At 38.2% G+C, this 20,846-nt stretch overlaps 1 protein-coding gene across 1 annotated transcript; it reads left to right on the top strand.

Annotated features, from left to right (window-relative positions):
* Positions 1-17,850: 17,850 nt before the first annotated feature.
* LOC127075966 (cytochrome P450 86A8) lies at positions 17,851-20,672 on the top strand. The gene is made up of 2 exons (XM_051017510.1): positions 17,851-18,351; positions 18,668-20,672. The coding sequence occupies exon 2, from the start codon at positions 18,762-18,764 to the stop codon at positions 20,385-20,387; it is 1,626 nt and encodes a 541-aa protein (XP_050873467.1). The 5' UTR covers positions 17,851-18,351; positions 18,668-18,761; the 3' UTR covers positions 20,388-20,672.
* The last annotated feature ends 174 nt before the right edge of the window (positions 20,673-20,846 follow it).

The raw sequence follows: 20,846 nt of genomic DNA, 5'->3' as shown, positions 1-20,846 counted from the left end.
AGATGCCCCTTTTCCGTTTGGGACTTTGCTATCATGTCATCAACATAGCATTCGATTTCATGATGAATCATATCATGAAACAAAGTCACCATGACTCTCTGACACATGGCACGGGCGTTCTGCTTCACTAGAGGACAGTCTTCTCTCCATGGTAGCTTGTGCACAACGACATCGGTATCCGACCCTGGCATATCCTGACATGACCAGGCGAAGGTATCCACGTGCTCTTTCAACAAGGCTACCATTCTGCTCTCGACTCGCCTCTGAAGCGGCCCCAATTTTCACTTCCTTTCTGACCTCGGCGGTGCCTGGAATAACAATTCTGAATCGCTCCTCGTGCGGTTAAATCACCTTCTCCTCTTATTTTAACAACCTGGCTAATTCCAGCAGATCACAATCTTCTTCGCCTTCTTCTTCGGCATGATAGATCGGATTGTCGAAGTCATACAGAGGTGTAACCAAATTGTTATCAATGAGATCCGGAGCACTATTTTTCGAAGTCGGAATGAGACAAATCAAAAGGGGAAAAATGAAAATAAACATTGCCATTTTTATTTGTTTTTAAACTGTAAAAATAAATGAAAAACAAGGAACACCGCTTTTAACTACAAAAACATCCATTTATTAATGATGCGAAATGTTGCACAATGAAACAGATGAGATGGCCCTTACAATGAACCATTACGTTTCGAGAAAAACGTATGGCTTTCATGCAAACAGAATTGAAAAACAAGAAATATTACTCTTCAAGTAGAGTGACAGTGATGATCTTTTTAGGCCCTCCAGTTCTGGATCTCCATCCCTGGTACGCACAGTTTTATCCAACCATCAAACTCGCAGTCATTGTCAGTCTCTTCACCTACCGCACAGGCGTGATCCGAATCTTTAGCAATTACACCCACCAACGCCTGACCATGTGCCGGCATGGGATTGGCATTAACAGTCGGAGATGGTGCAAAATTGATGGCCTTGAAGTCTACCAGATCCTGGACAACATGCTTAAAAGCTCTACAGCCCTCGATGTTATGCCCTGGTATTCCAGAATGGAATTCACACTCGGCGTTCTCATCATAGTTGGGAGGCCTCTGATCTGATCTTACTGGAGCCATTGTCCTCGGCTGAACCAACCCAAGATCCATCAACTTCTTAAACAGAACAGCATATGTCACGGGCGGATTATCGAACTGGCGATCAATCCCTTTTCCCCTTACTTGGTACCCAGCTCTCTGTGCTCTCTGTTGAGGTGGCTGACGTTGCTGTTGTACTGACTGATTACCAGCAGGGGTGGTTACCGCAGCAGTGTGCTGGTAGTAACGATCCCTACCGTGTCCCCTTTGGGCATACACAGCACTCGATTCACCCTCGTTCTTGCGCTGACCATTCCCAAATGGCTTCTTTACTCCAGACGACGGAGCATTTCCCTGTATTTTCCCCATTCTCAGCCAACTTTCAATTCTCTCACCAGCCACTACTATGTCTGCAAAGCCAGTGACGGGACAATCCACCATCCTTTCAGCAAAAATCCCTTGCAGGGTACCCATGAACAGATCAGACATCTCCCTGTCCACCAAAGTAGGTTGAACTCTGGCAGCCAACTCCCTCCATCTTTGGGCATATTCTTTAAACCCTTCATTCGGCTTCTGAGACATACCCTACAGCTGGGTACGACTAGGAGCCATGTCAGCATTAAACTGGTACTGTTTAAAGAATGCATCCCCAAGATCTTGCAAGCTCTTAATGTCAGAAGACTTCAGCTTGGTGTACCATTCCAAGGACCCTCCAGATAGACTGTCTTGGAAGAAGTACATCCAAAGCTTTTGATCCATTATATAGGCAAAAATTTTCCGGACAAAGGCCTGGAGATGAGTTTCCGGGCAAGAACTCCCATTATATTTATCAAACGCAGGCGCTTTGAACTTTTGTGGGATCACAATCCCCTCTACCAGCCCCATGTTCGACATATTGACAACCCCCGGAGTAGCATGGCTTTCCAGAGCCCTGATCTTTTCTGCCAGCACCTGAATTTCCTTGTTTGGCGATTGGACACCATACTGGCCAAACTGTTCATTTAGTATGGAGAACTGATCCGCCTCTTTATCTTCCAAGACTTCAAGGAAAGGAGGAAACTGATCATCCTTCAGATTATTTCCCATATTACCGGGTCCAATACCCGCAGCGAAACCAAAGCCTCCAGCGTTATTAATCACCACATCAGCAGCCTTCCTCCTGGGATCACCACCATCCCTTGAACCGCCAAGACCACTGTTGGAGACCCCCTCAAGGTTGTTACCACTGTTGGCAGCCGAAGCCCGCTCGAGCTTCTCCACTTTCTCAACCAACGCCTTCTGCCCCAAGGCGAACCCTTGCATAATATTGACCAGCTCTCCCATCTTCTCTTTCAGTTCGAGAATGTCTGTGTTGGAAGTATCCATCAATTTGGGTGTGTTGCGTCGAGTAAAGTATCTGTGCAGACGGGTTGTGTGCAAGGGAATGATTCGGCGTGCACGAGCAATGATTCCTGAGTAAACCCAAACATGTTAGAAACTGACACCTGCAAAACAGAAGACAGGTTATTATGACTCACGCATGAATGCAATGTTTATCCATATGAGGAACAATCTTTCCTTCGATTCTGGCTTCATCGAGACGGATAAAAAATTCGACAATAACATTCTGACATCAGGATGTCTCTCAACCAGAATCTCAATCGAGAATGTACCCTTAGTATGGATAAACATGAGTTAGATGCCGATGAATGCAAAATGTGGATGATGCTGATGTGTGAATGCAATGCACTGTGCCATCCTCCAAGTCATCTGAACATTTACTGCACTGAGTTACGGCCTCTGAACTGATCACAACCATCTGAAGGAATATGTAACCACAAATCCCACTCAGGGTTCTGAAATAAACGGAACGGAATGATACATCACCATCATCATCAGAAAGTCCTCTGAACAAATAACCACAAGACCCTCTGAACCAGCCCAGGGAATCCTGAAATAAACGGATCCCCACTGATAAATACCACGGACAGAACTCCGGCGTCTCAGAAATAGATCCATAAATCCGACTTATAAATAGGACTCTGATCAACAACTGAACCATTAGTCACCATCAAAGTCACCATCAGAACCTGCATCTGTAAGAATCAACCCTCCCCTCACAGGTGAATTCTAATCAGGCCATCCTAAGGCGGATAATGGTCTCGACAATCGGGCAAAGATACTCAACGGGTTTGCCCTTTCGGGTGTGCCGTTGCAGTTCTCTTAAGATCGTCTAAACCAAAGATCCGGGAAAGAACGGTCACCGAAGTCAACAACCCTAAAGAGATAACCCAACCAAAGTGGAACACCCCACTAAGGAAGAGCTCACTCAGAAGAACCTCGTCCGGCTTGTGGTATGTCACGTCGCAACATCATGCTGATAAAGCAAGTAAGGAAACATGAGACCACACTAGTCCTAGGTGTATACTCGGGCCCGGGTTTTAGCCCCACTCAGAACACCCACCCCAAACTCAGAGGAACCAACCTATACGGAAGACAGCACAATGATAGTATGATGCATGCAAACATATATGCAAATATATACACAACATAATAATCATAAATGCAATAAATAGCAACACAAGCAACCAAAACTACCCTAGAGAGCGCTAGGAGAGACTCGCTTAGGGAAGATGGACCAGCCAGAGGTCAACTTCTTTATGTCCCCAGTGGAGTCGCCAGCTGTCGCATCCGCGAAAAACAACCGGCGGGAAAAACAAAACAAACAGAGCCGCCACCGTGCGTTATTTATCCCAAAAGAGGGAAAGGAAATGCTCGAAGTAAACCTGGAAAAGACATGGTCTCGCGACCAAAGAGAGATGGGATCGGGAGTCTGTTATGCGAAGGGAAGGTATTAGCACCCCTACGCATCCGTCGTACTCGACGGGATCCACGCTCAAAAGAATAGAAGAAAGGTTGCTAAACACTGCTCAAAAGAATGCACACACACACACACTGGAAACAACACAGGTGGGAGAAGAGGGGAACGAGCTCGCTAGGATATCGCATCCTATGCCTACGTATCTCATCTGGAATGAGAATCAGAGCTACCGTAGTTCGGCTCACGCACGCCGAAACAAAACACAAACAGGAAACCGACTGCCAATCGCTGGACTTATGTCAGACTCCACACAAACAGGCAAACATGGAAATCGAATGCCAATCGCTGGACTTACATCAGACTCCGAACCAACAAACACACACAGGAAACCAACTGCCAATCGCTGGACTTACGTCAGACTCCAAACACACCGGGCGCTGAGTCGTCAAAAGCAACAAAAAAGGTTGAACAAACAAGCTAATAGGGAGTCTGGTACTCGAGCCTGCTAGCTGTCAAGCAAACACACACAAAAAGGAAAAAGGTGAACACACAGACTAGAAGGGAGTCGGGAACTCGGACCTAATAGCTATCAAGCAAAACACACGCAAAAAAGGAAAAGGGTTCCCGGAGAGATCTCGTACGATCTCCTGCCTACGTACCTCATCTGGTATGAGGATCAGGGCAACGTAGTTCCCCTTAACAGGGGAGAAACTTTCTCCTAACCAGAGACTGGGAAATGACAAACTAGAAGGGAGACTGACTCGAGCCTAATAGTTATCATGTAATCCGCAATGGTCCTAGGTTGAGGTTTCTATCTAACTTGCACAGGCAGCAAGCTATCCTAAACAGCACAAGCAAAGCAAACATACACACAAGAGCAAGCACACACACTATATACAAACAGATGGGCTCACACAAGGCTAGGCTTTAGTCAAGGGGTCATGTCAACCTCGACAAACAAGCCACTGTATCAGGGTGATGTTAGCTCTTAACCCTAACATTGAGAGTTAGGGTGAAGCAGATGAAATGGGAAGTGAGGGTAAGACCTCACAGCTCTTATCCCTGGCCTGGGAGAGCTTCAGACAAATGAAAGTGTGGGAGTTCAGAAAGTTGGAACTCTTCTCCACATATGACTGACTCAACAAAGATCTTGGGTTAATATCCACAATGCATCAACACAAGGTGTGTGAGCAAAGTGGATGACACACTGAATAGCAGGAGATGGATTACACATCTCTTTTATCTGCCAATTACCTCATAAGAGGACTTTTCCTGCTTGGCACAAAAGTAAACAAACACAAGCATTGCCTCTTAAGGAGGGCTTCAGACAGGTGCCTGCCCAAGTAACAGGACAGGTCTTCCAGACTACATGAAGTCAGAGAGTTATACCTATGTGGTTAAGCAACCAAGCAAAAGCAAGTTCAATATGAACTTAAGCAACTTATGTACCTGTGGAAACATCAAACAAATCAGTTCAACTGTACAGACAAACAGACAATCATGAATATCAAACACTCAAACCCAATGAGCAAAGGCATAAGCCAACAAGTCAAACTCAAATGAGTTAACAACCCTACAAAACACACAAGGTTAGTAGTCACAAGTAAACATCAAAGGCTCAAGTGATAGAGCATCATCAACTATGGATCTTGAATGCTTAACCTGAAATCAAAGCTCAAACATGAGAGGCAAACCACTAGGTCAAGGCCTAGGGTCAAAGAGGGAGAAAAAATTCAAAATTGAACATGAAATTCAACATGAATCATCCTCAATCAATCAAGAACATCATCCAAAAAGTCTCAAATCAATATCATTCACCAATTTCATTTCATGAACCAAATATGGCAAGGTATGCACATTGTAACCACATTGTGACATCAGAATGAACAAATGCACATTAATTCAAAAATGATTCAATTAATTTTGGAAAAATTCACGGGTAAACAAAACATATAATATGATCATCACACAAAAAATTAGAGCATTTGGACAACATAAGGCATGGTAATCAAATTTCATAAGGCAAGGCAAGCACAATCAAGCACATATGTGACACAACTTGGTACACCAACTTAGCACAGGCCTAAAACATAAATGGTAATTGGAAAAAACCTCAACCCAAAGCCAAAACAACATTCATCATGTCTAGAATTAGTGTGCAAAATTTCACATCCATTGGATAAACAACCAGCATTTCACAAACAAATGAAAATCAATGCCATTCAAAAGTTCACAAATGATCATCCAGAATGCAAAATCTCAATCAAATCAGAAATCAATCCAAAATTTCCAAAAAAAATCATGAGCATTCACAACATTCATATCAAGCATCATACAAAGAATTAGGACGTTTGGAATTCATTTGGTATGGAAAATTCATCAATCAAGTTGAACATCATAAGGTGTGACACACATTGTCACACCTACCTTAGAAAAATCATAAATCAGCAATGGCAATTGATAAAAATGCAAACTCAACACCAAAATGTCCAGCAAGATGTCTAGTTTCAACATGTAAAATTTCATGAGCATTGGATTAAAATTGAGCATTTCACAAATGAAGAATCAAGGCAATGTCAAGAATACATACATGTTCAAGAACCCTAGGGCAAAAAATAAACCATCCATGCACAATTTGCAAAATAATATTCATAAAAAACTAGACAAAAAATGTGACATCATACAAAAAACCACACAATTTTTGGATCAATATTTGATTTGTTATGAATTTTCAAAGGTGAAGAAAAAATAAAAATGCATGTGAAACAAGTAGGGAAAGGCATGGAAAAAATATGAAGTGAGCATGTGGAAATATGGCAAAACCAGGACTCGAACCCGGTGCAATTTCAAACAAGGATTGGCGCGCTGCATGGGATTCCCATGCAACCAATCAGAGTCCAGCCCTAGCGCGTACCTAGGAGAACGCTTTGGCGTGGCAAATGAATCACAAAAACCGTTGCCTTAGCTTATCATCATCATCTTCATCGCGCCCAGGCATGAACAGTACGCATCACCAAGAACTCAAGAACAAATTTCTCAGTTTTGGAAATTAAGCACATGAATGGATAGATCCTTCAATGGAGATTCAAGATCAACTAATAACTAAGCCTAAATCATCATATACACATAGAATCGATCAACTTAAGTTTCATGCATAGAACTTTAATCCATCATAACTCAACGAATATTGCATGGAATTGAGTGGTTCAAAGCTCAGAATCATCACAGCAAAAAGATCTACAAGAATATATCAACAATTTCATGAATTAAAGAGGTCGAAAAAGTGACCTCTTGAAGTGCAACTTTGCAATTTGCTCGATTCAGGCCTTGTAATGGATTCAATGTTGCTCCAGGATGCTTGTGCAAGTGTTTGGATGAATGCTTGAGGTCCAATTGCTCACGATTCAACAGAATTTGGATTTCACCATTAATGAACTCAAGCTTCAAGCCGCTCCAATGTGCACGAAATCTCTTGAATCTACCTTCAATCTTGCTCCATGATGATTCCAGATGATGAATTGATCAAGAAAAATGCATGAGATGTGAAGAAATTTGGAGAAAAAAATGAGAGAGAATTTTGAGAGACTTTGAGAGTTCTAGATCTAGAATTGGGAATTGTGAAAAACAGTTAGAGATTTGTGTTATATATGCTCCACTAATCATGTTTCTAATCATGCTTAAGCAATGGTAATTGAAATTAGCAATTATGAGGTGTTTTGGCAAAATTGGGATTTCACCCTTATGCATGAAAACGCATGGTGAACAGTACGAATTTGGACTTAATTTTACTCAAAAACCTGTTTTGGAGCCAATGGTGATGGTCACATGTGCAAATAATTCACCAATTTTGAATTTCATTTTTCCCTCCAAAAATCAATTGAATTTTCAAATATTTATGTGAATGTAATGCATGTCATGTAATGCCAAATTTGGAAACTAGAGGTTAAGACAAGAACAATGCAAAAAGAGCCACTTGATTTGGAGTTTTGGTGAAGAAGTTATGCTCATTTGAAGTTCCATGTTCATTTGGTCAAGTTTTGATCATATCTCCTTAACCACACATGAGAAATTGATGATCTTGGACTTTTTGGAAATGGGAGAGAAAGATCTACAACTTTCATGTTCAACAAAATTTCATTTGAAGCTTTCTTGATGATGTAATCTTGAGTTGAAAACCTTTCCATTTTTGGCAATTTCAAATTACAAGTCACTTTCTATTTTTGGAAAGTTTTGTCCTGACTTTATTTTCTTCCATGTTGATGTTTGAAATGTCAAATGAGACTTGTTTGAACATGAATGAAGTATTTCTAATCACTTCCCACCTCCAAATCCAACAGTTGACTTGCAGTTGACTTTTGTGGTTGATAGATGACTTGGTCATGCACAGATGAATTTGAGCCTCAATCTCTTGATGAAATGACACCAAACTGAAACCCTAGCTTATACAAGCTCAATAAAACCATATGATGATCCCCATCTTAATGAAGACCTCATCTCCTTAAAAAAACCCTGACTGGCATAATGCAACTGATTAGGGTTGACCAGAGGTCAAAACCCTAATCCCAAGGAATCTGATCAGGAATAATGAACTTCTTGGTGATGATAAGACCATGATGATGGTGATGTACCATTTCAACCAAGATAATACCCAATCTCCTTGAGGAACCAAGAAACCCTAATTGAAGCACAAACCCTCAGATGGCCAGTGATCAATTCATGAGACCCTCAAGCTTGAATCTTTTAACCTCTCTTTCTTCTGAGCAAGACTTAGGAGGATGACTTGTTCATTTTTTCCACATGATATGCAAATATGCAATGACTAATGTCCTAAAAATGAAATGCAATATGCTAAGCTAGTCCCAAGAGAGGAGGGCAAATTTTGAGGTGTTACAGTTTGGAGTTGTATCTAGCAGTTCGCTCAACCTGAATTCTGAGATGTCCACTCCTTCATCCTTTAGACGTTGGAGATAGTGGAGAATTGCTTCTTTGGGTTCTTCCTTGTAGAACATACATAGACCATTTGGAATTTTCCTCTGATCTTTTAAGGCTTCCCAAGAGGTGTCCAGAGTAGGTCTAACGTTGACTTTCTCCAGAATCCCCATGCTCTTTAGATTCCTGGAGTTCAGAGGCCTTCCGGTTTCTATTGCCATGTCTTCCATGAGCCTGTGTTTTACCAGATGGTCCACGAGACCATTTTCTATCAGAACATCTGAGATTAGTCTTCCCAGAGGGATGTAAGTTCTTGGCTTCATGTGATTTCTGGTTTCTCGTACAGAATCTCTGAGGTATTTGAATAGAAGTGCAGGGAGGCATAACTTCAGACCTTTGTGAATGCAGTACATAATGCATTTCTGATTTGTATTGATGTAATCTGATGAGTTTGACGCTGGGCGATGATGGATTGTACCCAGAATGATTTTGAGCCAAACCCGGAGGTTCTGATGCAGTTCCTTGTTCTTTTAGGGGTTCCCTTCTGCGTTGAGTTTGAAGATTGTTGGGTTGATTTCTTGAGATATGTATTTCGCCCTGGGATTGATGTTGTAAATTCTTCTTCCTCCATCTTTCTCCATGTTTAGCAAAGCAGCGATGGACTTTTCAGTTATCACAATCTTTACTCCCAGAACGTAGGAGACGATGAAATGATCGTCAGCATCAGTAAATCTCCAGAATTCCTTAATGAGATTTGGGTAAACTGGACCGTAGAGGCGTTGAAAGTAGTTTCCCCAACCTTGTTTGTGAAGTTCTTCAGTGAGGTCTATGCGATTTCTTCTCATGTTATTAAAATCCACTAGGGATTCACACAGCACATCCAGTTTTTCAAAAGGTGTTGCAAGGTTAATATGGGGTTCACGGTCAAGAATGTGAGGTTCCTTGTAAACTGGTGTTGTGACTACGCCTGTAACCGTTGGAGTAGGGTTGCTGGTGCTTTGAGCTGGGTTGCTAGAATCCATTTGCTGAGAGTAGTTGAACACAGATTGTTGTTGAGTATCCATGGTGTTGATGAAGAACTGAGATGAAGATGAACTGTTTGCAGAAATGCCTTGAGAGGATTTGGGTTTAAAGAGTGAGTGAGAGTGAAATGTGTGCAAAGTGTGAAAAGAGTGTTTAAATACCCATAAGGGCGCATGCAAAACGACACAGAATTCAAAGTTTAGCACAAAAACCAAGTTAGCACATTTAGAGGGAGAAATGATTATAGCTCATAAATGATGTCTAATCTCAACAGTTTGCACACTGCTCGAGGAGATCTCAAGAGTCTGTTCCTTGATTACTGCTGGACAGCTGTCTAGAAGTTTCAAGGTTAGACGCAAGATGCTCCACGTGGTTTGATATATCTGATCTTCAGGAATACCAAACGATTGGTTCCTGGAGATTTCCAACTCAGATAACTTCTAACTAGGTAGAAGTATCAGAGTCAGAGGCAGAATCCGTTTGTTTATGTCAGAGTCTCATTTAACCACTTCAGAGGCACATTTTATTCAGGGCAGTTTTGAATGTTCAGATTTTCTAAGATAAAGAGGAATCTATCTTCAGCTAAGGGTTTAGTGAAGATATCTGCCCATTGATGATCTGTATCAATGAACTTCAATGTGACTATCCCTTTCTGAACATAATCTCTGATAAAATGATGTTTTATTTCAATGTGCTTAGCTCTGGAGTGCAGAATGGGATTCTTACTTAAACAGATGGCAGCAGTATTATCACAAAAGATAGGAATGTTACTCTCGAAGATTTGCAGATCTTCTAACTGATTCTTCATCCAGAGCATCTGAGTCGTGCACAGTGATGCTGAGATGTATTCTGCTTCTGCTGTGGACAGAGCGATAGTTGATTGCCTTTTGCTTGCCCAGGATATCAGATTGTTTCCCAGGAGCTGACAATTTCCAGATGTGCTTTTTCTTTCCAATCTATCTCCTGCGTAATCTGCATCACAGTAACCAGAAAGTCTATACTCTGATGTTTTCTCATACATCAGGCCCAGGTTAGGAGTTCCTTTCAGATATTTGAGAATTCTCTTAACTGCAGTTAAGTGAGTTTCTCTAGGATCTGACTGGAATCTGGCACAGAGACAGACACTAAAGAGAATATCAGGTTGAGTAGCAGTCAGATAGAGAAGGGAGCCTATCATACCACGATAGAGCTTCTGACAAACCTTTTTACTGACTTCTTCCTTTTCAAGAATGCATGTTGGATGCATGGGAGTCTTTGCAGAGTTGCATTCAGCCATGTCAAATTTCTTCAGAACATCTTTTATGTATTTGCTTTGATGAACGTACGTGACTTCTGAAGTTTGGTTAATTTGAATTCCCAGAAAGAACTTTAGTTCTTGCATTAAGCTCATTTCAAATTCTGCCTGCATTAACTCAGAGAATTCTTGACAAACAGAGGCGTTAGCTGAACAAAAAATGATAGCATCAACGTATATTTGGCATATCATGAGATCATTGTTAAGGTTTTTACAGAAGAGTGTGGAGTCAACTTTCCCTCTGATAAAATTATGTTCCAAAAGAAAGTTACTTAAACGTTCATACCAAGCTCTGGGAGCTTGTTTAAGTCCATATAAAGATTTTTTAAGTTTAAAAACATGTTCTGGATAATTTGAATTTTCAAAACCTGGAGGTTGGTTGACATACACTTCTTCTGATATATAACCATTAAGGAATGCGCTCTTGACATCCATTTGATATAATTTGATAGAATGATTTATGGCGAAAGATACAAGAAGACGAATAGATTCTAACCTGGTGACTGGAGCAAAGGTTTCATTGTAGTCAATACCTTCTTGTTGACTGTAACCTTGAGCTACCAGTCGAGCTTTGTTTCTGACGACTTCTCCTTTCTCATTCAGCTTGTTTCTGAATACCCATCTGGTTTCGATAACATGAGTGCCTCTGGGCTTAGGAACAAGATCCCAGACATCGTTCTTTGTGAATTGATCTAGCTCTTCTTGCATGGCTAGAACCCAGTCGTTATCTTGAAGTGCCTCATCACAGGATGTAGGTTCGATTAGAGACACTAGTCCTAGAGGAGTCTCTTCAGAGGTCTTGAAGGTAGATCTGGTTCTGACAGGTTCGTCCTTCTTGCCCAGAATCAATTCTTCAGATATGTTGAGGCGACTTTTAGCTTTCTTTGAGATTAATGGAAGATTAATTTCCTCAGGATTTTGAATGGCAGTTGCTTCTGGAGTTTTGTCAGATCCTGCAAGAGTGATTTCCAAATCTGCAAAATTCTCAACTAGCTTTGACTTTTCAGGGTCAAGCTTATCGTCAAATCTGACATGAATTGATTCTTCCATAATTTTGGTTTCTGTATTGTATACTCTGTAGCCTTTAGAGCGTTCTGAGTATCCTAACATAATACATTTCTGTGCTTTGGAATCAAACTTGTTCATATGTTCTTTAGTGTTTAAAATAAAATAGGAGCATCCAAAAGGATGAAAATATGAAATGTTTGGTTTTCTTCCTTTACACAGTTCATAGGGAGTCTTTTCCAGAATAGGTCTTATGGAGATTCTATTTTGAATGTAACACGATGTATTTACAGCTTCGGCCCAAAAGTGCTTAGCCACATTCGTTTCATTGATCATGGTTCTGGCCATCTCTTGGAGTGTCCTATTCTTCCTCTCTACAACTCCATTTTGTTGTGGAGTTCTAGGGCAGGAGAAATCATGGGATATTCCATTAGAGTCAAATAATTCCTCAAAAAATTTGTTTTCAAATTTGCCACCATGATCACTTCTGACTCTGACAATGTTAGAGTCAAATTCTTTTTGCACTTTGGACCAGAAACTGGTGAATACAGAGTGAGACTCACTCTTGTGTTTTAGGAATTTAACCCATGTCCAGCGAATGAAATCATCAACAATGACTAGTCCATACTTCTTTCCATTGACTGATGCTGTTTTCATAGGACCAAATAAATCAATGTGGAGAAGTTCCAGAGGCTTAGAGGTAGTAACAATAGTTTTCTTTTTGAAAGATGTTTTTGAAAATTTTCCCTTCTGACATGCTACACACAGAGCATCTGAAGAGAACTTCAGTTTAGGCAGGCCTCTGACTAACTCGAGTTTATTTAGCTGAGATAACTTCCTCAAGCTAATGTGGCCCAACCGTCTATGCCATACCCATTGCTCTTCGTGAACGGACATCAGACACTTCACATTTTGTTCTTTTAAATCAGACAGATTAATTTTATAAATATTGTTTTTCCTCTTGCCTGTGAAAAGGACAGAACCATTGTTTTGATTTATGGCTTTACATGTTTTTTGATTAAAGATTACATCATAATCGTTATCACTTAATTGACTTATGGATAACAGGTTATGCATTAATCCTTCTACGTAAAGAACATCAGATATAGAGGGAAGAGTACCATTACCAATAGTTCTGAAGCCTCTGATCTTTCCTTTCCGATCTCCTCCGAAACCTACGAATCCAGTGTCTTTAAGTTCCAAGCTTTGGAACATAGACTTTCTTCCCGTCATGTGTCGCGAGCATCCAGAGTCCAGGTACCATGACTGGTGTTTGAACTTTGCTGCATAAGATATCTGCAACATAGGGGATAAATAATTTACGTTATAGTGTGTATTTTGATAAATAATTTGAACGAAGTTGACATTGAATTGAAATATAAATTATGGGCCGACATTATGGTATTTATTATAAATTTTATGATTTATTTTACAAGTGTAAATGACCACTTATTATTTTTGGTTTAATACTAATATCAACTCTATTATGTAAATATAGGAAGTGTTTATTATTCCACGAGATGATATGTTGAAAAAGAAATGGATTGGATATGTTGGTGAGTGTTTGAGGGGCTTTAAGGCACAACTCACACATGATTATATTAAAAATCCAATGGATAACTTTGAGCCTCTATACATGAAGTATTAATATATTGATAAGAACGTTTACGAGGAGTTTGTCAAGTCTCGCACCACTCCTGAATTCTTGGCTAAGAGCCAAAATGGAAAGGAGAATAGAGGCAAAAAAAATTATCCACATAGATTGTCTCGTGGAGGATATGATAATCTGGAATATAAAATGATTAATGAAAAAAGGAAACAAAGAGAACTAGAGCTGGGAGATCTTTCTAAAAGCCTTGATCACAACTCATCTCCATCATCACGACAGGAGAAATGGAAGAGGGCACGTCAAAGACTAGGAGGCGAGTTCACATCAAAGGCTACACGCGATGTGGCTGAAAAGATTGTAAGTAGATACTTTTTTAAACATTACTTATTTAAGTTAATTCAATTTGGTAAAAGATGAACTTTTATGTGTGTTGTAGGATTTACTGGTTGAAAAATTCAAAGGTTGCATCTCTGTTCCACGAGAATGCTATGACATCTTGGTAGAATAGATTGGATCAAAGCAGCATGGTGGGCGTGTCTGTGGTCTTGGAAGAGGCGCCGACTTGAAGTTATATTTTGGACCATCGCAAACCAGTAACGAAGTAATCCATAAGAAATAAATTGAAGGGATAGTTGATCAAAGGGTGAGGGAGAAAGTATAACAAGTATTATAATTGGAGCGTGATAAATGGACTCAAGAGGCACTAGAGAAGTAAACTCAAGAGGCACGAGAGAAAGTGACTCAAGAGAAACGTGAGAGAGTGCATCTGGAAGAATGTGAGAGGTTGTTACAGGAGGTGCATGAGAGGTTCCAGGAGGAGTGAGAGAGGTTGACTAAGGAGGAGCGAGAGAAGTTGACCGAGGAAATGCGAGAGAAGTGTATCCGCCATGTGATTGAGGTAAGTATAAGTTAAAAAAAATTATTGTATGTTGTTGTTATTATTTGTGTATTTAAATTTATGTATTGCGTTGCAGTTATTTTTATGATGCAGCAATTAAAACTAATGGTGTACTCATCCACCCAAATTCAAATCAGTTAGACAAACCTGAGAAAGTTGTTATGGGTGGTGAAAGCACGAAAGGTACTTGTTCTTCCCCACAACACAATATTTACACCACACTACCTCACCCAGATAACATCCAAAGAATATCAAGGATAATAGAGGAGATATCAGACATCTCTATGTTTACGTTAAAACATGAACCAAAACAAGCTTATATACTTCATAAGAGTTATGTTATGGAATTTTTTAAGGGAGATGATTGGTTGGACATACTTTAACATCAAGATTTGACTTTTATATTAACTTTTAAGTCCATGCATGAGATGTGTGTTTAAAGAGAATTTAAAAAGTGTTGTTTCTTAGACCTATACAAAATTCAATTTAAACAATTGGGAGAAAACGTCATTCATATGTACATAAAAAATAATTTGATTGATGAGAAAAAATAATGTTACACGAGACTGTTTTACCATGCGTAGTATATATTAATTTTTGTTTTCTTTTATAAATAAATTTTATATACATTATTAATTATTCTGAATGTTTATGCAATTCACATTGCCAACTAGTTATTATATGTCCGAAGCAAAATATTATAATTATGTTATGCTCGATACACTATGATCTTGATGAATCAATGCATGACGTTTTGAGCGGGTAAGTGGTATTATTTGTAATACTTAAATTTTAACTTTAGTTTTGAATAATTTTTATTCATTTTTAATTTTTACCGACATGTAAAGTTATTGAGGGATACAATTTTGTGAAATGTAATATTAGAGGTAAAAACTCAAGGTTCCTTTTCCCAAAAGTAAGTATTACTCGTGTTTTTTGACATTTATTTTTTGCTAATGTATTACTCGTGCTTTGTGTGTATCAGTAAATATATGAAAATTATTTGTAGATGCGAAGACAACCCGACAACCCCTCGTGTGGATACTATGTTATGAAACATATGTTTGATATTGTCTCCCGAGGCATTAGTAATACATGGGTTAAGGTATTAACTTTATCCATATACATGTAATTTATTTATATTTGTTAAGTTAATCTTGTTGTTGTTAGCTTATCATGATTTAAATTTTGTACAAATTATAGGTGTTTAGCGAACGAACATCATTTCCACAAGAAGATATAGATGACATCCAATCACATTTGGCCGGTTCCTTCCTATTTATTTATGAATCTCAACAATACTAATTTTTCTTAGTTGTTGTAAATAGTGTGTATAGGTTTTCACGTGTATTTGATTTCGTATTCTGTTCTCAAATATGTATAGGTCCTATCCGTGTACCATTTTGGATGTGTACATTTATTTTGTAAAAATAAATGTATGTATATTCATTTATGTTATGTTATAACATAAAATATTTTGATTATGTCACAATTTATGTTCTAATTCTGATTTTGTGTAAAAGAAATTACAAGTCATTTAAAGTGAGGTTTAAAACAAAATAGAAATGATAAAAATTAAGTTTTACTCCTCGATTTTGATTTAAAACTAACGTGAATGCATGCGAAACCGAAGTAAAATCTCTTTTCCAGCCAAAGTAAATGGGATTTTCGTATTAATTATAGAAGCTTATGTGGTGATAACAAATTTTTGATCACATAATTTAATATCTGAATTTTTTATTTTATTTAAGATGAATAAATAAGATGTCGCATTTTTGAATCCGCACTTCTAAATTTAATATCCCTTCATAACTACGGACTAAATTATGTTAAATTTCACAATTAGATAGTCAATATATATATATATATATATATATATATATATATATATATATATATATATATATATATTAGATTCTACTTGGTTTTCCACAAGAACAGATTTTTATTTACTTTTGCCTAAATTAGTTTATCCAAATTACTGTCCAAACCACTTTAATTAACTTGATCAATGAAGCATATTGTTTTAAATGTTTTAATTTCATAGCAATGTCTTTGTCATTTTCCTCATCACTTTCACTCATAATCTTAAAGTGATATTCAAAGTTCATTTGCTTAATCTTTTACTCAATCCACCTCAAATCAACTTCTAGATTGTAGGTATTACCTTACTTAGTTACCATAAATTAAGTTAATTTCTGAAACAATGGAGTAATCACAACACTAACCAATTATATTAGCATATAGTATGAATACTATAACCAAAATCTTCTTTACTTATAAGACTAAATTTTTTCTATATGCTAACATTTTCTCTTTCTAACGTGTTCATCTCACATATATATCTTTCTTGTCTTACTTACTCTCTTTGTTTTTGAATCAGTCAAGTTTCATTTTCTTTGAGATTACTAGGAAGAAAATAAGCCAAAAACAAAACAATATAAGATAATTTACCCTTCTCGTAAAGAACACTACATTGAAATGAGCAAAGTTTTGTATTAAATTATTGTGTGATCTCATGTTTGACTTTTGCTATCAAACCAACCATATTGCCATATGCTCATTGAAACCTCACCATAAATGAGCAGGGTAGGTCAACTCTGTGACTGTGATGAATCATAGAATTATTATTATTATTATTATTATTATTATTATTATTATTATTATTATTATTATTATTATTATTATTATTATTATTATTATTATTATTTTTTTTTTTTTATAAATTTTATTTTTCATTTTTTATATCCATATGTCACACAATAATACACCTATTAGACCATTTTACACATACAAAAAAATTATATAAAAATGAAATGAGTATCATAAATTCATAATATTTTCATTGGTGAATAATGAATATATACAACTAAAAAAAATATAATTAATATTATATTAAAATGAAAGTTATTTTAAGATAATAATATTTTTTTAATGAGAGAATGGAATGGATACATAGAGATAAGAAAACGGTTCACCCACATAAATGTTATAAATTGTTGGTAGGTTGCTCACCAAAACGATAACCAAATCTCAATAGCAAAAACATTTAATTTAATTATTTTTTCAACTGTATATAAATTGTTGGTATATTACAAGTACTGTAATATTAGTAAATGCCAACTCTTATTTTACAAAAAGATTCATTAACCTAGAAAAGGTGTGTGTATATATTTGAATATGTGACCCTAAAACTTTATGCTTCTTTGTTTTTCACAGTTCTTCTTCCCTTCACCATGTTCCTCAACTACTCTCATTTATTTCTCTTCATTCATTGCTCGCCACTCTTAAACACCCTGTTGAAATAGTTTCCTAGAGAGAGAAAGAGAGAGAAATTACAAAGAAAACCCTAGCTAGTTTTAGTATAGTATGCTTATAATTTTTCATAGAGAGAGAGAGTGTGAAAAATAAATAGGTGGGGTGATTTCAACTTTAAAGTTTTTCAACAACCTCTCAGAGCATTTATAGTGACACATCTTATGAGATTAAGAGGAGACGGTGTAATGTGAAGAAAACCAGTCTGGCCTTATTAACTTCTTCACCTATAAATCTCTTCTCCATTACACACTCACATTATACTACACTTATATCTATTGCTTCATAATAATAGTAATACACTTTCACTCTCTAATTCTTCTTCACTTTCTCTCTTCTTCATTCTCCATATTTTTACTTTATATAGCTCAACCTTCTCTTCAACCATTGTTGAACCAATACTTCTAAAAGGTAAATATAGTAGATACTTAAGTTCTCATGCATTTTTCCAAGCAACCCATTTTTTGTTTATGTAAAAAGATTAAAATTTTGATTGAATCTTCTACTATGCTTAAGCTTTTGATTCTAGTATTTCTTCTATGGTTGAGCTTTTGATACTTAGGTTGTGTTTTGATGATACTGTACTATAACTAATTGTTTATTTATGGAGAAAAGATTAAACTTTTGGTCGAGTTTTTTTTATTATTGGATTGTGACAATGACAATATTGCTACCCCATTTTTTATTTATGGAAAAATATTAAAGTTTTGATTGAATTTTCTTGTAGGTTTGAGCTTTTGATTATTGGGTTGTTGCGACAACGTTATACTAGACAAGTTTACAAGTTATCTAAGACAGTGTTTGGTTGGTGCGGTCATAAAATGGAAACTTTTACGGTTCTGTTGCTGTTAACGGCTATAACAGCTTACTTACTTTGGTTCACGTTCATCTCACGGTCCTTGAGAGGTCCACGTGTCTGGCCACTATTGGGCAGTTTACCCGGCCTGATTGAGAATTGTGAACGTATGCATGATTGGATCTGCGACAACCTCCGCGCGTGTGGCGGCACGTACCAGACATGCATCTGTGCAATCCCTTTTCTAGCTAGGAAGCAAGGGCTCGTGACGGTCACGTGTGACCCGAGGAACTTGGAGCATATACTCAAGACCCGGTTCGATAATTACCCGAAAGGACCGACTTGGCAGGCGGTGTTTCATGATTTGTTGGGTGATGGGATCTTTAATTCTGATGGTAATACATGGGTGTTCCAGCGCAAGACAGCTGCGCTGGAATTCACCACTAGGACGCTACGTCAAGCTATGGCTCGATGGGTGAGTCGAGCCATTAAGGATAGGCTTTGCACCATTTTGAAGAAAGCTGAGTTGCATGGTGAGCCGGTGGATCTACAGGATGTGATGCTCCGGCTCACTTTTGATAATATTTGTGGTTTGGCTTTTGGGAGAGACCCGCAGACATGTGCTACGGGTCTTCCTGAAAATGGCTTTGCAGCCGCTTTCGACCGAGCCACTGAAGCCACGCTTCAGAGGTTTATATTACCTGAAGTGATTTGGAAGGTGAAGAAATGGTTAGGACTTGGTATGGAAGTCGGCTTGAGCCGAAGCCTTTCCTTTGTGGACGAACACTTGTCAAGTGTGATCGAGAAGCGCAAGGTGGAACTGATGAGTCAGCAGAAAGATGGCTCTCTTCTTCATGATGACTTGCTGACTAGGTTTATGAGGAAGAAAGAATCTTATTCCGACAAGTTTCTTCAACACGTGGCGTTAAATTTCATCCTAGCTGGACGTGACACGTCATCGGTTGCGCTGAGTTGGTTTTTCTGGTTGGTGATACAGAATCCAAAGGTGGAAGAGAGGATCCTACATGAGATATGCACGGTTTTGATGGAGACACGCGGCGCTGACATGGAAAAATGGATGGATGAGCCTTTGGGGTTCGAAGAAGTTGATCGTTTGATTTATCTTAAGGCTGCATTGTCTGAGACACTAAGGTTGTACCCTTCTGTGCCAGAGGATTCAAAGCATGTGGTGAATGATGATGTGTTGCCGGATGGAACTTTTGTTCCGGCCGGATCATCGGTGACATATTCGATATATTCAGCCGGGAGGTCGAAGACTACTTGGGGTGAGGATTGCATGGAGTTTAGACCTGAAAGGTGGTTGTCATTGGATGGGACAAAGTTCATTATGCATGACTCTTTCAAGTTTGTTGCATTCAATGCTGGGCCTAGAATATGTTTGGGGAAGGATTTGGCTTACTTGCAGATGAAGTCAATAGCCGCGGCTGTTCTGCTTCGCCACCGTCTTGCGGTGGTTCCTGGACACAGTGTGGAGCAAAAGATGTCACTCACCTTGTTCATGAAAAATGGGCTGTTGGTTAATGTTTACAACAGGGATTTGAAGGGTGTTTTTGCAAATATACAAAATGAAAAGAAGGGTGAGATTCAAGGGAAAGTGTCAAATGATTTGAAATGCAATGGAAGTTGTTAGTGTGGTGTTTTCAAAAGAGGTGAATCTTACAATTCAGCCCTTGGGGCTTTAATTTATAGAAGAGAGAACAGGGTTGGAAAAAAAAAAGAGAAAAACAATAAAAAATAACAGGGTATATTTTATTCATGGTATGTTATATAAATTTATATAATTCATATGAGAATTGTGGATGGATTGATTTCTTTCTATGGGGGTTGTGGGGTGGATGTATGCTTTCTCTCAGTTCATCTTACTTGTAGAATCCTTGCAAATATTCAATTGTAATTCTTTATTACTTTGTTTTCATGTTTCTATTTTAATTTTACTGCTTTCATGACATTATTATGTAGTAAACATTTAACAATGTCCAAGTTCATAAAAGAACACCTTACGTTTTGATTAGATTTGAATTTTGTTAACAAGTTGTAGTTGTATTTTTTTTCTATGCAATCACTATAATTCAACTATATATACTCCTAT

Source organism: Lathyrus oleraceus, chromosome 4, assembly GCF_024323335.1.
Source record: "Lathyrus oleraceus cultivar Zhongwan6 chromosome 4, CAAS_Psat_ZW6_1.0, whole genome shotgun sequence".
In the NCBI taxonomy this organism is placed as follows: Eukaryota; Viridiplantae; Streptophyta; class Magnoliopsida; order Fabales; family Fabaceae; genus Lathyrus; species Lathyrus oleraceus.
This window is presented reverse-complemented; position numbering and strand designations above follow the sequence as displayed.

What these genes read in the sequence shown, in the direction of transcription:
- LOC127075966 (XM_051017510.1), top strand. Translation starts at nt 18,762, where the DNA reads ATGGAAACTTTTACGGTTCTGTTGCTGTTAACGGCTATAACAGCTTAC.